This window comes from Budorcas taxicolor, chromosome 1 (assembly GCF_023091745.1).
Source record: "Budorcas taxicolor isolate Tak-1 chromosome 1, Takin1.1, whole genome shotgun sequence".
Lineage (NCBI taxonomy): Eukaryota > Metazoa > Chordata > Mammalia > Artiodactyla > Bovidae > Budorcas > Budorcas taxicolor.
In genome coordinates, this window is record NC_068910.1 from 34,547,465 (window position 1) to 34,566,535 (window position 19,071).

The 19,071-nt window shown below is 37.9% G+C and overlaps 1 protein-coding gene across 1 annotated transcript in view; it reads left to right on the top strand.

Annotated features, from left to right (window-relative positions):
• CHL1 (cell adhesion molecule L1 like) overlaps positions 1 to 6,370 on the top strand; it is a 91,596-nt gene extending 85,226 nt beyond the window's left edge. The window contains exons 25-26 of the mRNA XM_052645979.1: positions 1,827 to 1,899; positions 6,154 to 6,370. Coding sequence (XP_052501939.1) covers positions 1,827 to 1,899; positions 6,154 to 6,370 — 290 coding nt within the window. The remainder of the gene's footprint in view (positions 1 to 1,826; positions 1,900 to 6,153) is intronic.
• Positions 6,371 to 19,071: the final 12,701 nt, after the last annotated feature.

The following is a 19,071-nucleotide window of genomic DNA, read 5'->3' on the forward strand; positions in this document are numbered from 1 at the left end:
TTTCTTATGATGACTTTAAATTTTACTAAGTAAATTCTACTTACCTGTTTAGGACATCCCAGGTATCTCAGACAGTAAAGAATCTGCCTGGAATGCAGGAGACCTGGATTTGATTCCAGGGTCGGGAAGATCCCCTGGAGGAGGAAATGGCAACCCACTCCAGTGTTCTTGCCTGGAGAAACCCACTGAGGAGCCTGGCAGGTTACAGTCCATGGGGTCGCAAAGAATCAGACATGACTGAGTGATTAACACTTTCACACTTTACATTTAATTTCTAGGAGATCTTTGTAAGAGACATCTTCAATTGTTTTAATTACACATTAAAGTCTATTTATATTAGTACATTAATTATATACTGTACTGAGAGGAAAAGAAAATTCCTCTTAACTAACCAAAAAGTGTATGTATGATCAAGAAAATATTTCTAGATACTTGTTTTATGAATAAAAGTATTCCATCTTTTTTAAAATGAAATATTCATTTCTAGTATATAAAATAGGCTTTAGAGAGGCATATAATACTTCCATGCTTCTATTTTCTATCTGTAAAATATCACAGATGTTAGGGAGACTTGTTACTAAATCACACACATATTTTAATAGTATGCCTCTCTACAGATTCATGACCCAGAGATATTTTGCTCTAGTACATTCTAATAGTACTGGGTTCACTAGTCAGCTGTGTTAACCACTGCTGGGAATGCATCCCTTACTCCTCTGATATATGTCAGGTATAATACCTCTTGAATTAATGGTACATAAAATATAAATAAAAATCATCCTAGTTAATAGCTGGCTTTAACTTCAATCAATTTTCAAATGTATTTTATCTTTTTAGATATATATATATATATATATATATATTGTTGTTGTTACTATTATTTTTGCTCAGTATTCATGATGCTTTTATAGTGAGGGAAAGATTTACATCCCAGTGCTATTTGTTTGTTGTTGATCAGATCAGTATGAAATTCTTTACTGGCTTCTGATCCATCCAGTATATGTTTTGGGGAGCCCATTAGGTATATTGAACAATCAAACCAGAGAATAATTTCTAAATTTTTGTAACATTCCATAGAATGCTTATGCAATTATACCCCTTTTCTTGTGAATACGGAATTTTTATGAATCAGAGTTCCAGTAACTAATGGATGTTCTAGGTAAGTAACTGAAAACTGTAAAGAGAATATGCACCAAGTTGTCCTTTGTGAAGTGTTACCTTATCCAGATTCTGAAGGAGTTTCTTCAAGTTGTGCTCTTAAACACAAGTCAGCATTTCACACTGTAGGAAAACCAAGAGAAATTCTCATCTCTCTGCAAGTAAATAGTAAAAGCTGCCACGATGGGATTTTAGTTCGAGTTTTCTGAGCACAATGACGCAACATCTTCGTGTTCTATATCCCACTGTTTAGAATAAATCTCATTTAACCTATGGTGCTATAGACTTTAATATTCTGATTATTGAGGCAGTTTGGAGTAAGAAGAGAACAGCCAAATGATAGACTTTTTAGTCCTTTGGTTTAACAACATCGATCTGATATCAGCCAATGTCATTTTCAGGAAGTTTAGCATTGTAAAATGTACACACAGTAATTTGGTCTTCACTGAGAGACTGTAACTAGGTTTGACTCTCTCATTAAGACATGTTGCCCACATAATACTAAATTCATGTATAACTGCACGAGGCTGTAACTCTGGTAACAAAGAGGTGAAAGATGAGTGAATAGGTACAGACACAAAACACTTGACGTATTAACAGTGCTTTGAAGAAATATGTCTTTTAAGATGACTCGTATTACTCCTCTACCTGTGTGTGTGTTTTTCTAGTGAAAGAAAAGGAGGATCTTCATCCAGACCCTGAAGTTCAGTCAGCGAAAGATGAAACCTTTGGAGAATACAGGTAAACATTACACTCCATTTAAAAATGCATCAAAGCATATATCCAGCAGGTTAAATAAACTTTGAAATATTAAAAAAAGCATTTCTACTTAAAGCTTACAGGACTACATTTTAAAACCCTTATAAAGAATAGTAATACAAGTGATTGATAGCAACCAAATGTCTGTGTGAGGAGGTGTGAGGTGTGACTGCTATCTAGGTAGACTCTGTGTGCTTGGACAGTTTCTTTGAAAGGTGTTATTCACAGGACAGTATTGTTATTTAGAGACTATCTATATAAAATAGGTAAAATATCTTGTAGTCACTCCTCACTGTAGCCATTGTGAACTCAGGTTGTATTCAGTGTATACCCATAAACACGTATCTTGTGTACCTGCGGTGTGCACCTACAAAGGTAATTAAGTCACAAAACATGTCCTCAAGATGAACCTAGTCTGTGTGTGTGTGTCGGGGGGGAATTATCTATGCAAATAATTGTAATTAATTAGAATAAGAGCAAAAAAGGGAGCAGCTATTGCTGTCTAAGATGAGCTCTGGTAAAAGTTCATCCAAAGAAGGTTAAGACAGCCTTTAAAGGATGAAAAAGATTGTGTCACTCTTAACCGCTGGACCAAACTGACACAAGTGTGCCAAAATGGGAGAAACTGCAAGAAACCTGGTAGGAGGTAAGTACCTCTTGAGGGTGTGTTACCCGTCTCACCCTCGTGTTGTCACTGCGCATCTTCACCTTTCCATCACCCTCTTCTTTACTTACCTGTTCCTGCTGAGGACTCTATTGCTTTCAGCCAGGTGCTCTGTATACTGCAGCCAAGGGAGCTCTTGCAGTTTCCAAGCATATATGACCATTAGCACACAAGACCAGGAGCCATATTACGGAGCAGACTCAGTTGGCTCTGACTGGCCCCTGCCCTGGATCCATCATTATACACAGAGTTGTGGAATATTCTCATTAGCTCTCCTGCATTAACTTATGCGGGCTTCCCAGGTTGCCCAGATGGTAAAGAATCTGCCTGCCGATGCAGGAGATGTGGGTTCAGTCCCTGGGTCGGGAGGATCCCTGGAGAAGGAAATGACTACCCATTCCAGTATTCTTGCCTGGAAAATTCCATGAACAGAGGAGCCCAGCGAGCTATAGTCCACGGGGTTGCAAAAGAATCAGACACGACTGAGAGACTAAGCAAACAGGAGCGCACACACACACACACACCGATGTACATCTGAACCTCATAGTAAGCTCTCCTTGCCTCTATACTTATTTTTCTTTCCTCCATTTAGTTAATATTCTTTATACTGTGATATTTCCTGGTAAATGACTTCAGATACTATCTAGGAAAAGGAGCATTAAAGGGTGAAAGGAGGGAGAAAGAAAGAAGGTGAAGTCGCTCAGTCGTGTCCGACTCTTTGCGACCCCGTGGACTGTAACCTACTAGGCTTCTCCGTCCATGGGATTCTCCAGGCAAGAATACTAGAGTGGGTTGCCATTTCCTTCTCCAGGGGATCTTCCCAACCCAGGGATCGAAACCAGGTCTCCCGCATTGGAGGCAGACGCTTTAACCTCTGAGCCACCAGGGAAGCACAAACTAGAAAACTGTGCCTCAAATCCCTTACTCAAAACTCATTGCCTCATGTTTTGTGGCTGCTCTAAAAAGCCAGGTAAAACCACCCCCTGCGCTATTTCAGCTGGCATCTTGTTTAGAGTAGTTAATAGTTCTCATCACCTTTCCTCAAAACTATGTGTTTTCAGGAAGATTATTCCAGGGGACAGTAACATAACGTGAATTCTCATCTTTCCAGCTTCTGGTAATAGTTTCTTTGCTATCCCTTTGCCTGATCTGTAAGGTAATGCCACATTTGGTCTTTTAGTTTTCTTCATATTTGTTTTTGTAACTGTAGCATCCTGGTTCTGGAAACAATTATTTTAAGAGTCAGGACAGTCTGAGTTATCAGTTCAGTTCAGTCGCTCAGTCGTTTCCAACTCTTTGCAACCCCATGAATTGCAGCACGCCAGGCCTCCCTGTCCATCACCAACTCCCAGAGTTCACTCAAACTCATGTCCATCGAGTCGGTGATGCCATCCAGCCCTCTCATCCTCTGTCGTCCCCTTCTCCTCCTGCCCCCAATCCCTCCCAGCATCAGTCTTTTCCAATGAGTCAACTTTTCGCATGAGGTGGCCAAAGTACTGGAGTTTGAGCTTCAGCATCATTCCTTCCAATGAACACCCAGGACTGATCTCCTTGCAGTCCAAGGGACTCTCAAGAGTCTTCTCCAACACCACAGTTCAAAAGCATCAATTCTTCGGCGCTCAGCTTTCTTCACAGTCCAACTCTCGCATCCATACATGACCACTGGAAAAACCATAGCCTTGACTAGACGGACCTTTGTTGGCAAAGTAATGTCTCTGCTTTTCAATATGCTATCTAGGTTGGTCATAACTTTTCTTCCAAGGAGTAAGCACCTTCTGATTTCATGGCTGCAATCACCACCTGCAGTGATTTTGGAGCCCAAAAAAATTAAGTCTGACACTGTTTTCCCATCTATTTCCCAAGAAGAGATGGGACCAGATGCCATGATCTTCGTTTTCTGAATGTTGAGCTTTAAGCCAACTTTTTCACTCTCCTCTTTCACTTTCATCAAGAGGCTTTTTAGTTCCTCTTCGCTTTCTGCCATAAGGGTGGTATCATCTGCATATCTGAGGTTATTGATATTTCTCCCAGCAATCTTGATTCCAGCTTGTGCTTTTTCCAGCCCAGTGTTTCTCATGATGTACTCTGCATATAAGTTAAATAAGCAGGGTGACAATATACAGCCTTGACATACTCCTTTTCCTGTTTGGAACCAGTCTGTTGTTCCATGTCCAGTTTTAACTGTTGCTTCCTGACCTACATATAGGTTTCTCAAGAGGCAGGTCAGGTGGTCTGATATTCCCATCTCTTTTAGAATTTTCCACAGTTTATTGTGATCACAGAGTCAAGGGCTTTGGCATAGTCAATAATGCAGAAGTAATGTTTTTCTGGAACTCTTGCTTTTTCGATGATCCAGCGGATGTTGGCAATTTGATCTCTGGTTCCTCTGCCTTTTCTAAAACCAGCTTGAACATCAGGGAGTTCACGTACTGCTGAAGCCTGGCTTGGAGAATTTTGAGCATGACTTTACTAGCGTGTGAGATGAGTGCAGTTGTGCGGTAGTTACACTGCTAGTGAAAACAACTCCAGATATTTTTCTCTCTCAAGTTCTGTGTCCACGTGCCTGTGTCCACCATGGATGGCTCTGGCCATCTTGGTGCTTAGGAGAGCTGGCTGGTAGGTGAGTATGCAGGTCACCACAGCAGTGAACTGGAATATGGCACGTGGAACAGCAGCTGTAAAGCGACATTGTCATTCCTGCTCACCGTTCTTTGGCCAAAGCCAATCATACGGCACTCGCTAACACAGAGGGCAGTGAAGTACCATCCTGCCCTGCTTCTAGAAAAACTGAGCTAATGAAACAATTTTATGGACACCACCAGCTACTACCCCATTCTATAAAGTGTTCATCATGCACTAATTGCCTTTTCCCCCTATTTTTCCTTTTTAGAATTTTATAAAATCTTCTCATTTGGTATACAGCTTTATAGTGTGAAAGAAGTTGGTATTTAAAAAAAAATCCTCAGGTAGAAATTAAGAAAACTGTGTCATTTGAAAGACATTTTACTAACTCAGAGTTGGATTTGTTAAAGAATAAAACTCAGAGCATAAATACAGGATACTTGTAGCATTCCTATTCTAAAAATCCAGCTATTCTTTTTCTAATTTAACAACTCTGAGTTTATAAACTATATTGAAGTTCTTTGGTTACAAGCAACAGAATTTGATTGATTAACCCGTTCAAGAGAGACATTTTTGGAAGGATCTGGAAAAATACGGAGGATCAAAGGTGAAGGCAGAAGATCAAGCTTTGATGACCAGGAGTTCTAAAAGTTCCTGAAAGTGAAGGAAATAACTTTTGTTCTCTATGTACATAAGCAGATTGAATATCTGCATGTCTCAATTTTAAAGGGAAGCAGGAGTGTTGTGAATAGCAGAAAAGTTTCTCAGTTACTCAGCATAACACAAATTGGTAATGACTTTCTAAACATTTCTTTATGAAAGGGTCATTTAGTGTCTTCAGTGCTAATATGATTATCTGGAAATTTTTAAAACCTCTTAGCACTTTGGCATGAGTCTTGCTTTCCATGAATATTTCAGATTTTGTCAAACTATTCTTTTTTATTTTCTAGTGACAGTGACGAAAAACCTCTCAAAGGAAGCCTTCGGTCCCTTAACAGGGATATGCAGGCCACAGAGAGTGCCGACAGCTTAGTGGAGTACGGAGAAGGTGACCACGGTCTCTTCAACGAGGATGGCTCTTTTATTGGTGCCTATGCTGGGTCTAAGGAGAAAGGATCTGTGGAAAGCAATGGAAGTTCCACAGCAACGTTTCCACTCCGGGCATAAACAGAGCACGTAGCAACAAACCAGTGGTTCACACCAACCTTCCAGATTTAACTGTTCAAGGGAACAAGAACTTTCATATAGAATAGAAACATTCTGGCAGAAGCTTTCACCCAGAATTCAAACATCCTGCAACTCTGTTAAGAAAAAAAGCACTGCCTTGAAAAAGTGAAACTACTTAGCACTATAGGCCTGGAGTTTTTTTTTTTTTTTTTCTTTCAGGTGCTCAAAATGCAAACCACAAAAACAAATCGTGTATTTAGGTTCACCGCAACTGACTCCAAAGTCTCTATCCGGTGAAATGCATACCTGCCTGGTCCCACTCTTCACTGTGTTTGCATAGATGTTGCTGCCTTGCGGGTTTTCTGCGTATGCACATGTGTACTCACTCTTGGAGAACTGGCTCAGTGACTTCACTTCATGAATGGTTAAAAGATGGTAAGCCACCTGGTTATTTAAGCTGTAAAGAGGAATATGAATGTCTTATTAAATAACACTTCATTGAATATATATAGTCTGAATTTATTATTTAAAATGTTACTAGCAGAAGTCTTAGGTGAACAATCAACTAGTATTTATTGAGCTCCTAACTCTTTTCCCAGAGATGGTCTTGCTTAAACAGAATTCTTTCAGTTTCAACATGAACTTAGTTTCTATCAGTTATACACCTAAAAACATTTTTGTTTATGTTTTGTTTTTTTTTTTTGGACTCAATTCAGCTGCAAAAGAAGCAGTGGTCAGAAGATTATCTTACGAAAGAACAGGCAAGAGAGGTGTCTGTGCTGGGGTCTGATAACTGTATCTATTTGATATCTCCATTTCTAAATTGACTGCTTTTACCTTTTTTCTATGTTTGTATAATGGTATGTTCCATATATTTCATGAATGCATTGTACATATTATGTTAATATTTACACAATTTAAAATAGATTGTTTTATTTTGAAGTGAGAAAGAACAGGCATGTCTGTACAGCTAGAGTATATAGTAATATACCATTTTTCATCAATCCACAGCTGTGACCAATAACATGAGGTTCCCAAACTGAAGACTTTGTACAAAGCATTTGGATTTTGTTCTTATATGCTTTTCCAACAATCTCAAAATAAAATATCATATAAATATTGAGGGGAATGTTTTCATATTTTTCAAAGTAGATTTTTGTTTTTGAGTGTACTCCTACCCCAGCCCGCCAAAAATAAAAACCATTTACAGCATAAATTAAAATTCCTATACATACGTTTGCCTATATCACATTTTAAGAATCTTCAGGGTGGGATATTTTTCTGTGTTCTCCTTCTATCAAAGCTAGTACAAATTCAGAGAATTTATTTCCTGGCATGTGAGCTACTAGTCCTTCTAAAATTGTACATGAGAGCGGTTTAGAAATATTATGAAGGGCTGTGCATGTGTGTCAGTAAAATTCAGTGTTGAGCTCGTTTTATGGAAATATTTCTTAACCTTACCATTAAATCCTTAAGTATATTATTTCTGAATTATGTCTATGTGAAACCAACTCACAATTTTTCCTTTCATTTTTGAACTCTACCCATGGGTATATATTGTTCAAGCCTGGAATTTTATTCATATAGCCCACTCTCTTTCTTATGGACCAAAATGAGGAATTGTGTAAACAGTCAAGCACTAATCCACACTGAATAGCAAATTATCATTTTAAACCTGTGTGTCCTCCGAAATGGATAGGCAGCAGAAAAGAATGTCTTACTTACAACAAAACTTGGTGGGCTGAGGACTTGACCACACTTCTGATGGAAGGATTACCAAAGTGGGAAGGCACTGTGGTCCTCAAGCTGGGAATGAGGAGCCACACACCCCTCCAGCACTTGAGCTTGATCCCCATCTAATTTTAAGGCAGAGCTTTTCTCAAGGAAGAGTCATCATGTTCTGACTTACCTGGGGGGAATTTCTGGTACTCAGCTATCAATGAGGCCAAGGTTAGGACTTCTGAGTTTAGTTCCTCTAGTATCCCGGTTCCTCATCTTTGTCATCAGCTGAAAAGGTTTCTGCAGGTTGGACATAGTCTTAAAAATGCATTAGGATTAATATAAATTTAATCACCTTTCAATTAGAAATTAACACAAATAATGTTTAATTTTCCTGGATCACAGAGTTCTTTAACTTGTGAGCAATAAGCATGTTCCTGCTCATATTTTCTGAATGTCCCAAACATATGGATTTGAAAAACGATATTGCTTCAAGATTGCCTTTAGCTATGACCCTTCATTACCCGGTTTCAATAGCATTTGGTTTCTACTGGCAATCTGCACAGAAGGAATAGGTCTATGACTAACTTTCTCTAGCCTACAGCCAATATTATTTCAGTGTAATAGATTGTATATAATCTCCAGGATTGATGGTGGGGATCAGTTCCTAGGGAGCTGTTCAAGGGTTAGGAAAACGCAAGTTCTCTTCCTGGTTCCAGCACTGATGTTGTATGTAAACCTTAGGCAAGTGGCTTGACCCCTTTGCTTCAAACTGTCTCAACTTCAAAGTGCTAACGATGATCTCAGTTACCTTATCTCTGTCACAGGGTGTTCTTTTGTATGAAGAAAAATTTGAAAATGATAAAAACTAAGATGCCTTCTAACTTCATAAACCTATAATCTAACGATACGTCAAAAAGTCACTCCACACATACCAACTTTTTTCCTGTGAACACATAAATATATTTTTATAGAAAACCAAATCTACAGGAAATAAATCTACTGTTCAATGAGCAGTATGGTTTGCACATGCCATCCAAAATTATTAATCAGAAGGAAATTAAGCAGGGTCTTTGCTATACAAAAGTGTTTTTCACTAATTTTGCATGTGTTTATAAGAAAATGTGAATTTGGTGGATTTATTCTGTTGGTAAAAAGGCATCTGATATTTTAGATGTATCCATATTTATAAAAGTGTAAAGCACAATGGAATTATGCTGGAAGTCTCAAATAATATTTTTCCTACTTTATATTCATGGAAGAGATGAGCTAAAGAGAGAACAATAATGAGAAATGGTGGTGTGTTTTTCTAAGCATTTAAGACATAATTGCCAATTGAAACCCTAAAAATGTTTACATGTCATTAAGGTTTGCTTCTTGTAACAATTTTAAATTGATTATGAAGGGATTGGGTTTGTAATCTGTGGTAGTATGTATCCTAGTACCCATAGTGAAATAAGTAGGGTTGTGCCAAAGCTTACTTTGTTTATATCTTAAATTGTTGGATTACATCATCAAGGCAGATAAAAGATACGCAGAACTGGTTTACCTGATTTTCTTTTGGCTAGAATTAATATTCATAGAAAACCTTATTAAAATGTGTTTGTACTGTAGGTGGTGTTTGTATTATGCCTATGAATATGTATGGCTTAAAAATATTTTCAGTATACAAGAAATTCAACTTTCCCAATAAATGTTCAACTTCACGTACTCTAAAAATGTTTCCTTTTTTTTTCTATCCACATAAGGAGAGTCAGAATTTACATATCAACCTTACCTTCAGTTGCCTCTGATCCTGGGATATCTGTAAATGAAGTATAAATCAGTAGAGCATAAAGCTGAATGGTAATTTTTACAAATAGACCATTTAATATCATCCACATCTACAAACTGTAATACGCCAATAAACTATAGTTATGATAAATGTAAAATTAAAGTGAACGTATATTCATCTGATTGGTTTTAGAACAATGTGGAAGTGTCCCTTTGCAAGAAAACATCCAATAGGCTGTACTTTCCACCAAGGCTAGTGGGTAATTGGAACACCTGATCTGGCTCAGCAGAAAATCTACTGAAAATTGTGATTTCTAAAAAGCAATTTCTGTGTACTAAGCAGTTTACATACAGTATATACTTTTTTTATTCCCTCACTCCTCTTAGAAATGCTTTAGAAAGGTGGGCTTGAGTTTAAAGCTGACTTATTCATGGTTAGAAACTTCTTGGTTTTAATATAGTATGGTCAGAACACATACTAGGGGAAAACAGACAAAACTGTGTCTATAAAACAGTTCAGTGTATACAACCTAAAAAGCAGTCATTGAAAAGTTGAGAAATCTGCTACAATGCAATTCTCCAGGAAGAAAATATGGTATACAAGCTTACTGGATCCTGAAGTTCCTGGCAGACTCAATCCTAAGTCTCTTTCTCACTCTACCATCTCCCTGAAGTATCTCACACCTCCAAGACTTTGATTGTCACATCCGGACTGCCAACTTTGAAGTATTTTCTATTCCAAAATCCTTACACCTGAAGTTTTCCATAGATGACTTCTTACTTGATGTCTGCCCTCTGATGACAGGAGGAAAAATGTTTCGAAAGTGGATGCATAATTTTCCCCTGCTAAAGCTGTTCAACTCCCACCCCCTACCACAACTGGACAGCTCAGTGATTTTAAGCATCAGTAAGTACTCAAGCCATTAACCATCATCCTTCATATTCAGTCTTCTCCTGTTCCCCATGCTCAACCTGTCACTAAATTCTGTTGATGTTATTGCTTGCGTATGTCCTGGATTGGCCCAGGAGCACTTCAGCTAAACCAACTTCATCCCTACTCTGCTCCCTCAAATGACTGTCCATTGTTCTTAAGAGAGAGCAGAAAGTCTTTAATTGCTCCTCATTATCCAGCACAGTCAGATTCCTCCTCAGGTCCTGAATCCCATTGTTTACCATCGTTCCCTTCCTCCTTTCCTTCCTATTACAGTGGTTGTATCAAGTGCTTCGGATTCTTGAGGTGCTGTCAGTCTTGTACCAACCGCAGTTGGAGTGAGTGGCTCCCCATGAATGACAGACGAAATCCAGGTGGAAATGAAGGGGAGTGCTCATGATGAAACTCTTCCAGAAAGCTCTTCCCTTGCCACTATGGCATGAGATGCCACGGAACCCTACCTGGTCCCTATTTCTGCTCATGGAGGAATTAAGACCCCACAGAGTAAGGGATTTACAGTGATACAGGGAAACTGGTAGGTAAATTCCAACCTTCTTTCTTGTCTCCTGTCCCTTCCCACATCCCTTATACAGGATCGTCCCATGGATTAGATCAATCATTTGCATTCAACAGGGGCCAATTGAATAGAATCTATTGTTTTTGTTTTTTTTTTCCCTGCCTCATTCTCCCTTTCCCTTGTGCCTAATACTAGTTTATGGGGACTGCACTCACTTATAAATTAGTAGTCCATATACTGACTGCTGCAGGCTCTTTTAAGGAATTCAGGCTAAGACTCAGCTTTTATCAGCTCTGAGTATTTGGTCAATTTCTTCCTGTTGTGAGCCTTTTAAACTTACTTCTTCACAAAATCACTGATCTGTTTCAAAGTTTAATGTCATTTCTTTAGAGAAACCTCCCCAAACTTCGATAACTCGGTCGAATCACACTCTTTTAGTGTATCAGATTATTGCTATTATTGCTCTCAATATTTGCACCAGTCACTGTTGCAGTTTTATAGTAATTACCATGTCTATTACTTTGATTAGTCCAGAAATTCTATAAGGGCATCTTCTTTTTTATGAAGCATCAACTGTCTAGCATAATCTCTGGCATCCGAGGGACATTTTTAAAATATTTGTTAAATAGTCACAGGAGATATTCCAAATAACTAATGTGTTTGAGAAAATGCTAGTCCAAATACATGAAACAATCTCCACTAGCACCTCTAAACTGTTCTTTCTCTGGGTTCTCTGTCTTAATAAATGACCCTATTATCACTATGTCACTCAAACCAAAAGCCTGAAAGGCATTCCTGGCCCCACTGTTTCTCACTGTTTCACATCATCTATCAATTGTAACTCTAAAATACTCTAACTCAGAGTTCACCACTAACGCTACCACTCTAAACCAAGACATCTATTTCCTAGGGCTGGTCTTCTTGCTTCATTTTTGTGGTCCTCTGAAATTTGTTAAACAATCCCAGGAAGCCTTACAAAGTATACATCAGATTATAGTAATGGTTTCTCAGTGAATTCAGCCCAGATTCTAAAAACTCCTAACCACATGACCATATGTGAGGTACTTTACCGACCCGCCTACTGTTTTTCTGTCTGAAATGTCCCCCCGAATCTTCTATAAACTGGCTTATAGTCTATTTAAAGGTCACTTATTTGGAGATGTTTCTGATTATTAACTCTGAAGTAGTCAGGGCTATTATATTACTCCTTATTTCTTCAAAGCAGTCATTACTGATTTATATCCTTATTTAATTTTTGTCTCCTCTGCACCTACTACAATGTGAGTTCCATGAGAAAAGCAACTTTGCCGATCTTGTTCCCTGCTCTGACACCCAGAATTGGCCCCAGCATGAAACAGTTCTCAAAAAATAGTTGTTAAGTGAATGAGCTTAAGCACCACATGGGAAATAACAAATAAAAGTAAGCAAAAAACCAATTAGTCTGCTCATTAAAACTTACTGATCTGGGAGAGATTGGACAAGACGGAGGAGTAGAAAGACCCTGGGCTCACCTTCTCAGTAAGGTCACATCAAAATCACAAACATTTGCAGAAATGTCAACAGTGAAAGACTGGAACCTACAAGAAAAAAAAAACTCTTCTACAACTGAAGATGAAGTACACACCTCAAGGAGACAGGTAGGAAGGGTGGACTGGTGATATAGTCAAGTCCATATCCTGAGTGTGACCCACAGATTAGAGAGTAATTACATTGCAACAACAAAAAAAAAAACACACATTTTTTTTTTGTCATTTGCAGCAACATGGATGGACTTGGAGGGCATTGTGCTAAGTGAAATAAGTCAGAGAAAGGCAAACATTGTATGGTATCGCTTACATGTAGAATCTATAAACCAAATGAGTAAATATACCAGAAAAGAAAAAAATTCAGATATTAAAAAATGTACTAGGGGTTACCTTGGAGAGAAGCAACCTAGGAATAGGATACTCAGAGTTACAAATTAGCATGCACAAAATAAAGACACGTTGAGGATATATTATACAATCCAGGGAAGGCTGCTGATAGTTTATAATAGCCATAGATGGCATTTAACATTTAAAAACTGTGGATATCAATGTTGTACACCTGTAACTTACCTAGTCTTATATGTCAGTTCAGTTCAGTCACTCAGTCGTGTCTGACTCTTTGTGACCCCACGAACGGCAGCATGCCAGGCCTCCCTGTCCATCACCAACTCCCGGAGTTTACTCAGACTTACGTCCATTGAGTTGGTGATGCCATCCAACCATCTCATCCTCTGTCGTCCCCTTCTCCTGCCCTCAATCTTTCCCAGCATCAGGGTCTTTGCAAATGAGTCAGTCCTTTGCATCAGGTGGCCAAAATATTGGAGTTTCAGCTTCAGCATCAGTCCTTCCAATGAACACCCAGGACTGATCTCCTTTAGGATGGACTGGTTGGATCTCACAGTCCAAGGGACTCTCAAGAGTCTTCTCCAGCACCACAGTTCAAAGGCATTATATGTCAGCTATACTTCAAAATAAACCTGTTTACATTTTGTAAACATGCCTACATTTAGAATATGTTCAGCTTATTAATAATGTCATGTCAATTGTATCTCAATTTAAAAAAATAATATACAGTTACCTCAATAAAAATACAGAACTGCACACAGCAGGCCTGATCATGGGGAAACCAATCTTTTCCAAAGCTGCCACCTGGTCATCCTCCCTTCCGCTTTCAGGAAAGGAAGTTGTTTTGTATGTGGCTAAGTAATCATTAACTCAGTAATTCCAGTTATAAGAGACAAGACAGATTTGGGCGGGGGGGAGGTAAATTTCAGCAAGTTACATACAAAGAACTGCACTACAATCTACATTAGAATGATTTTCATGGTGAAGATATTTATAATTTCATGCAGAAAATATTTATAATTTTTACATTCTATTTTGAAATGTATTATCTTAAATTTAATTTATAAAATACCAACACATACTTCTTTGATTTAAACAGCGGAAGCATATAATTGTGCTAGTTTAATAAAAGATGTAATTAAAAGAGTCAACCACTAGATGGGAGTGTTTTACAAGGATATAAACTCATGTACAAAGCCCATGCTGTATACACTCAAGGTATCTTTTTTTCCTTGAAGGCAGTTTTTGAGATTGAAACATGTATATGTATTACTTAGATTTTACTCTTTCATTTCTTTTACTTCTTTACTCTTCTAAATCATAGTCATTACTGAACTTCATTAATTCAAGCTTTGTCAATTACATAGGTCTTTTCTAAGGGATTGGTATTTTTCAAATCTCAATTTATGATAAAATTACAATAAATACTTAAGACATGGGGAAAATAGCTTATTTTCATTTTTTCCCTTCTGGTAGAAAGATAAGTGACTTCTGAATTGTTTGCATTATTATCAATTTCTAAACAAATTGATATTTTGTTTGCTGGGCTTCCCTGGTGGCTCAGTTGGTAAAGAATCTGCCTGCAGTACAGGAGACTGGGGTTCTATCTCTGTGTCTGGAAGATCCCCCGGAGAAAGAAATGACAGCCTACTCCAGGATTCTTGCCTGGGAAATCCCAAGGACAGAGGAGCCTGGAGGCTGCAGTCCCTGGGGTCACAAGAGTAGGACACAACTTAGCAACTAAACCACCACCAGACAAAGTGATAGTTCTCCCTTTCCTCTGTAATTAGAAATACCCCCAGTATAAGGATAAAATATTTTATAGTGAACATCTGCATAGCTAAATTAATAATACCTCTATCATCAGTCTGTTGTGAAGATAAACATGACTTCCAGTGTGTAAATAGCCAATATGCAAAGTACAAATCACACTATAACATTATTAAACACTTTAAAAAGTGTTAACTGAAAAGATGAACTTATGATCATGTTGATAATTCTGCAGTAAAAGGTAAGGTGTTGTTTGAAACAAATTATTTTGTTAAGAAGGATGACAAGGTGAAACCTGCGTTGACATCTAATACAAATAAAACAATTTCAAACTCAGGTTAAACTTTACCTTCAGTACACAACAGTTAAATGCCTTAATGGAATTCACCACCTCTCATATTATTAGTGCCAACCTGGGGCACTACTGAAGGGCTTTGTCAGCGCATGAGTCCTGGGTTCCATCGTTGGAGTTTTGTGTTCTGCAGATCTGGGGCTGGACCTAAGAATTTGCATTTTTAAAAGTTCCCAGATGCTGCCGCTTCACCTGCTGGTCAGGTGATGCCACCTGAAGAATAACTGACCTACAACACTGCCGAAATTTGGAGAACAACCAATTAAAATTGGGAATAATTCAGAAATAATAAAATCATATCAGTCATTTCTCTGAATATGCTTTTCATAGTACCAAATTGACTTTCAGAATGATAAGAATAGCATACCCCCTTGATGATTTATGGTCTCAAATCCACAACACAGTAATATAAAATTTCAATGTTTTATAATATCTGACAGTTGTTTTCTTTTTTTATACCAAGAAATGCCAATCTAGGAAAAATAGCTCTACTTTCTATTTTAAATATATATATATATTTTTTAATTAAGCAAATGAAACTGCTAATCTTCATGGCCTCCGAGAAGTTCTAAAATGGTTGGAAAATTGCTTCAGCATCTATTCTGGTTCTTTTGCAGAGCAATCTCACAGTTCTTTGCTCTCTCCAAGTCTAAACAGAAAGTCTCTTTGCACTGGAATACACAACACGAGCCTTTAGTAAATCCTTCAAAATCCTTAATCCATTTCTAACCCAAGCTATATGCCATTTCTTTATCTTCCCAGCAACCACAGAAGAGTATGTGTACAGCCGATTACTATGGACCATTTCTAAACTCTCCTGCTTCTCAGGATCCTCCAAGCCTCTTGTTTCACAGATCTTTAGGAAGATTTTTAGTTAATGGGGACATCTAATGTACATGCAGATTGTACCAACATGGAACTTCGTTAGAGTTACACAAGAGAGTTACTTCCAGAGAGAAAGCATCTACATTCCTACTTTTTCCTGAAACTGTAACTTTTCAGAGGGGTAATATTCTTCATTCTCAGCTTTCGCCATGATGTTAGAAGTATTTACAACTGAGGGTGTAGCTTTGGTAAATTCAAATCTTTGACTGGCGAACAGTGTGCAATAATAGTAAAATTAAAATGCAGTGAAACAGCACAATTAATCTCCATAGAACTGATAAAGATGAAAAATGATCATCATATTTACAATTGGCAAGGGGGATGGTGAACTGTTCATAACTCCTGCTAACACTAACTGGTAAAACATTTTAAAAGCAATTTGGCAGTATGTGTCAAAATGTATAAAAGGTCCCAAAGTATCCTCTAGACATATTAATTAAGAATACTATATTTCCTATAATTTATATTAAACTGTAAAGTAAAAAGATAGAAATATAACTGTAATTTTTTAAATGGTCATTTTCAAATAAACCCATTTTGAAGATAGCACTTTATAGTGATAGAATGTCAAACCTTTGGATTTCATATTCCAGGAGTTAAGATTCTGACCTATATAAAAGCCTAGCATCTGTTCGCATAGGTTTATTTTTTGGGGAAATCTGCAATAGCTTTAATCAAATTCTCAAAGCAGCTCATATACACAATGTTGCATTTAAACAGGGGTTTGGAGAATTTGCTGAAACCCAGTTTATTCACCATTCTTAGCAACTTCTGATCTGGTCACCTCACATTTAATTCAAGAAGAAACTGAAATCTAAGAAAAAAAGTTCCACAAAGTCACCATGCTAGTTACAGCATATGGTCAAATTATATAGATACAGCATAGTTTCCTATCTATATTTAATCCATATATCTATATACATATGTACTTAACATATGTATATATGCAACTGTGGATATAACGTATGTGTGTAATCTCATTAATGTGGTTGGTTTGTGCCCTTACATTTGTCACTGTTCAGGATTAGAATCTCTTTGTAAAAAAAAAAAAAAAAGTATCTAGTTTAAAAATCATTATTTTATATAATAGATTCAGAGAAAGGTACTTGCCCAAGATCACATCGCTTACCTATAGTGGTGAAGGCAAATGGTAGCCTCCAATACTGTAAGCAGGCAGGCATCTGGTCTTTCAGATTTCAAAACCTGGCTCTCTTACTTTACAGTTGTATGGTCTATGTGTCCCTTGAAATTCAGTTTTCTCATCTGGAATGATACCTAACTTTTAGGTTTGTGGAAGGAATGAATAAGAAAATTTAAACTAAAATAACAAGGAACAAAGTAGGTTCTTGACAAATGGTTGCTGGACATGTAAAACCAAATGTAAGTATTTGTAAGATATAATGATTATCATGTGTGGAAGCAAGTAAGATAATGGCTAGGACTGTCAGCATAGAAATAACCCTAACTGCTTACAATAAATATAAATCCCTTATGATTTATGTTGGCGGCTGTGCAGCGCTGGAGCGGTGATGGACAGGCAATTGGTGATGGACAGGGAGGCCTGGTGTGCTGCAGTCCATGGGATCACAGAGTCGGACATGACTGAGTGGCTGAACTGATGATTTATGTTATGGAAAATATCTCAAGGTCTTAACTACTATCTGTACCACGAGTTATAGGAAAACAGCTTTTGAGTGGAACTATTGAGCTTTTCATCTCACCAGAGGTCTCACATCTTTCCACCCTGCTGGACACAAAGCTTCCCTAATGGCCATCACGACTTCCTCCATCCTCCCACTGAAGTCATCATGTCAAAAATGATAATTGTGTGCAGCCTTTCTCACAAAAACGTCTGGGACTCATTATAAGTGAAACAAGTGGCGGAGAATTCTGCACACTCGCCTCTAATTGCAGTCCACTGCTGAGCTTCACTTGAGTGGGTAGTTCTCCATCTTTTATAGTTTAAGGATTTTGAGGAAACTAATAAAACACAAAAGACCTGAACCTCCTTCTAAAGATGTCAGGACACTTACACTTTCTTTGGGTCTATGGGCAAATGACCATAGCATTCAGGACCCCACCCAGGAGAAGTACGTATCTGTGTTTATCCTTTTTCCTCACAAAATTCTTCCTTTCTCTGCCAGTCTTGGTGAAATCAAAGGACAAAGAGACAGCAACTAATTGCTTACACAACTCCCAACTGTATAGTTAAGTTCACTGGAACACACATTATACTGGAACCCTGCAGATGGTTGGACACATGGTATGTAAAGTGCTGTTTATACTTTGGAACTGTAACAATGAGTCACTTGCCCAAATAATTAAAAATGCATATAACATACAAAACAAATTCTGTGATCATCACTGTGGCAATATGCATTTAGTGAACAATCCTTCACTTCTTTTCTGACCTGTCACCAGCTAAAATACATATATATGCATCCCTATGTGATATTAATAGTGACACAGTAATAATAATTGATGATGAAATACATTAGCTATTTTTTCTCCTCAAAGTGTATCTCAGCGGCTTAGAGTATGAATGTTGAAGTCAGTACAGTTGGTGGAAGAATGGCAACGCACACTGCACACCAACTCCAATTATATGCTAATAGCTGTGTGAGAAAGGTAAGACCAACAAGGTGGTCCCCAAAAAAGTGCCGGAATAGATTAACAATGCCTGCAGTGGATGCAGGAATAGGGACTGGCAGCCGTACACAGGGTATTTGTCTTTCCTGGGTTTGCAGTTATGAACTCTAGGCTTTAAGAATCAGTGAGAACAAATTCTTTGATTTTGTTTCTGGCATCACCGCTCACCAGTTAAGTAACTAAATGGCCTTATGGGAGTTGTTTAATCTCTCAGAGTCTGTATCAGTTTAATCA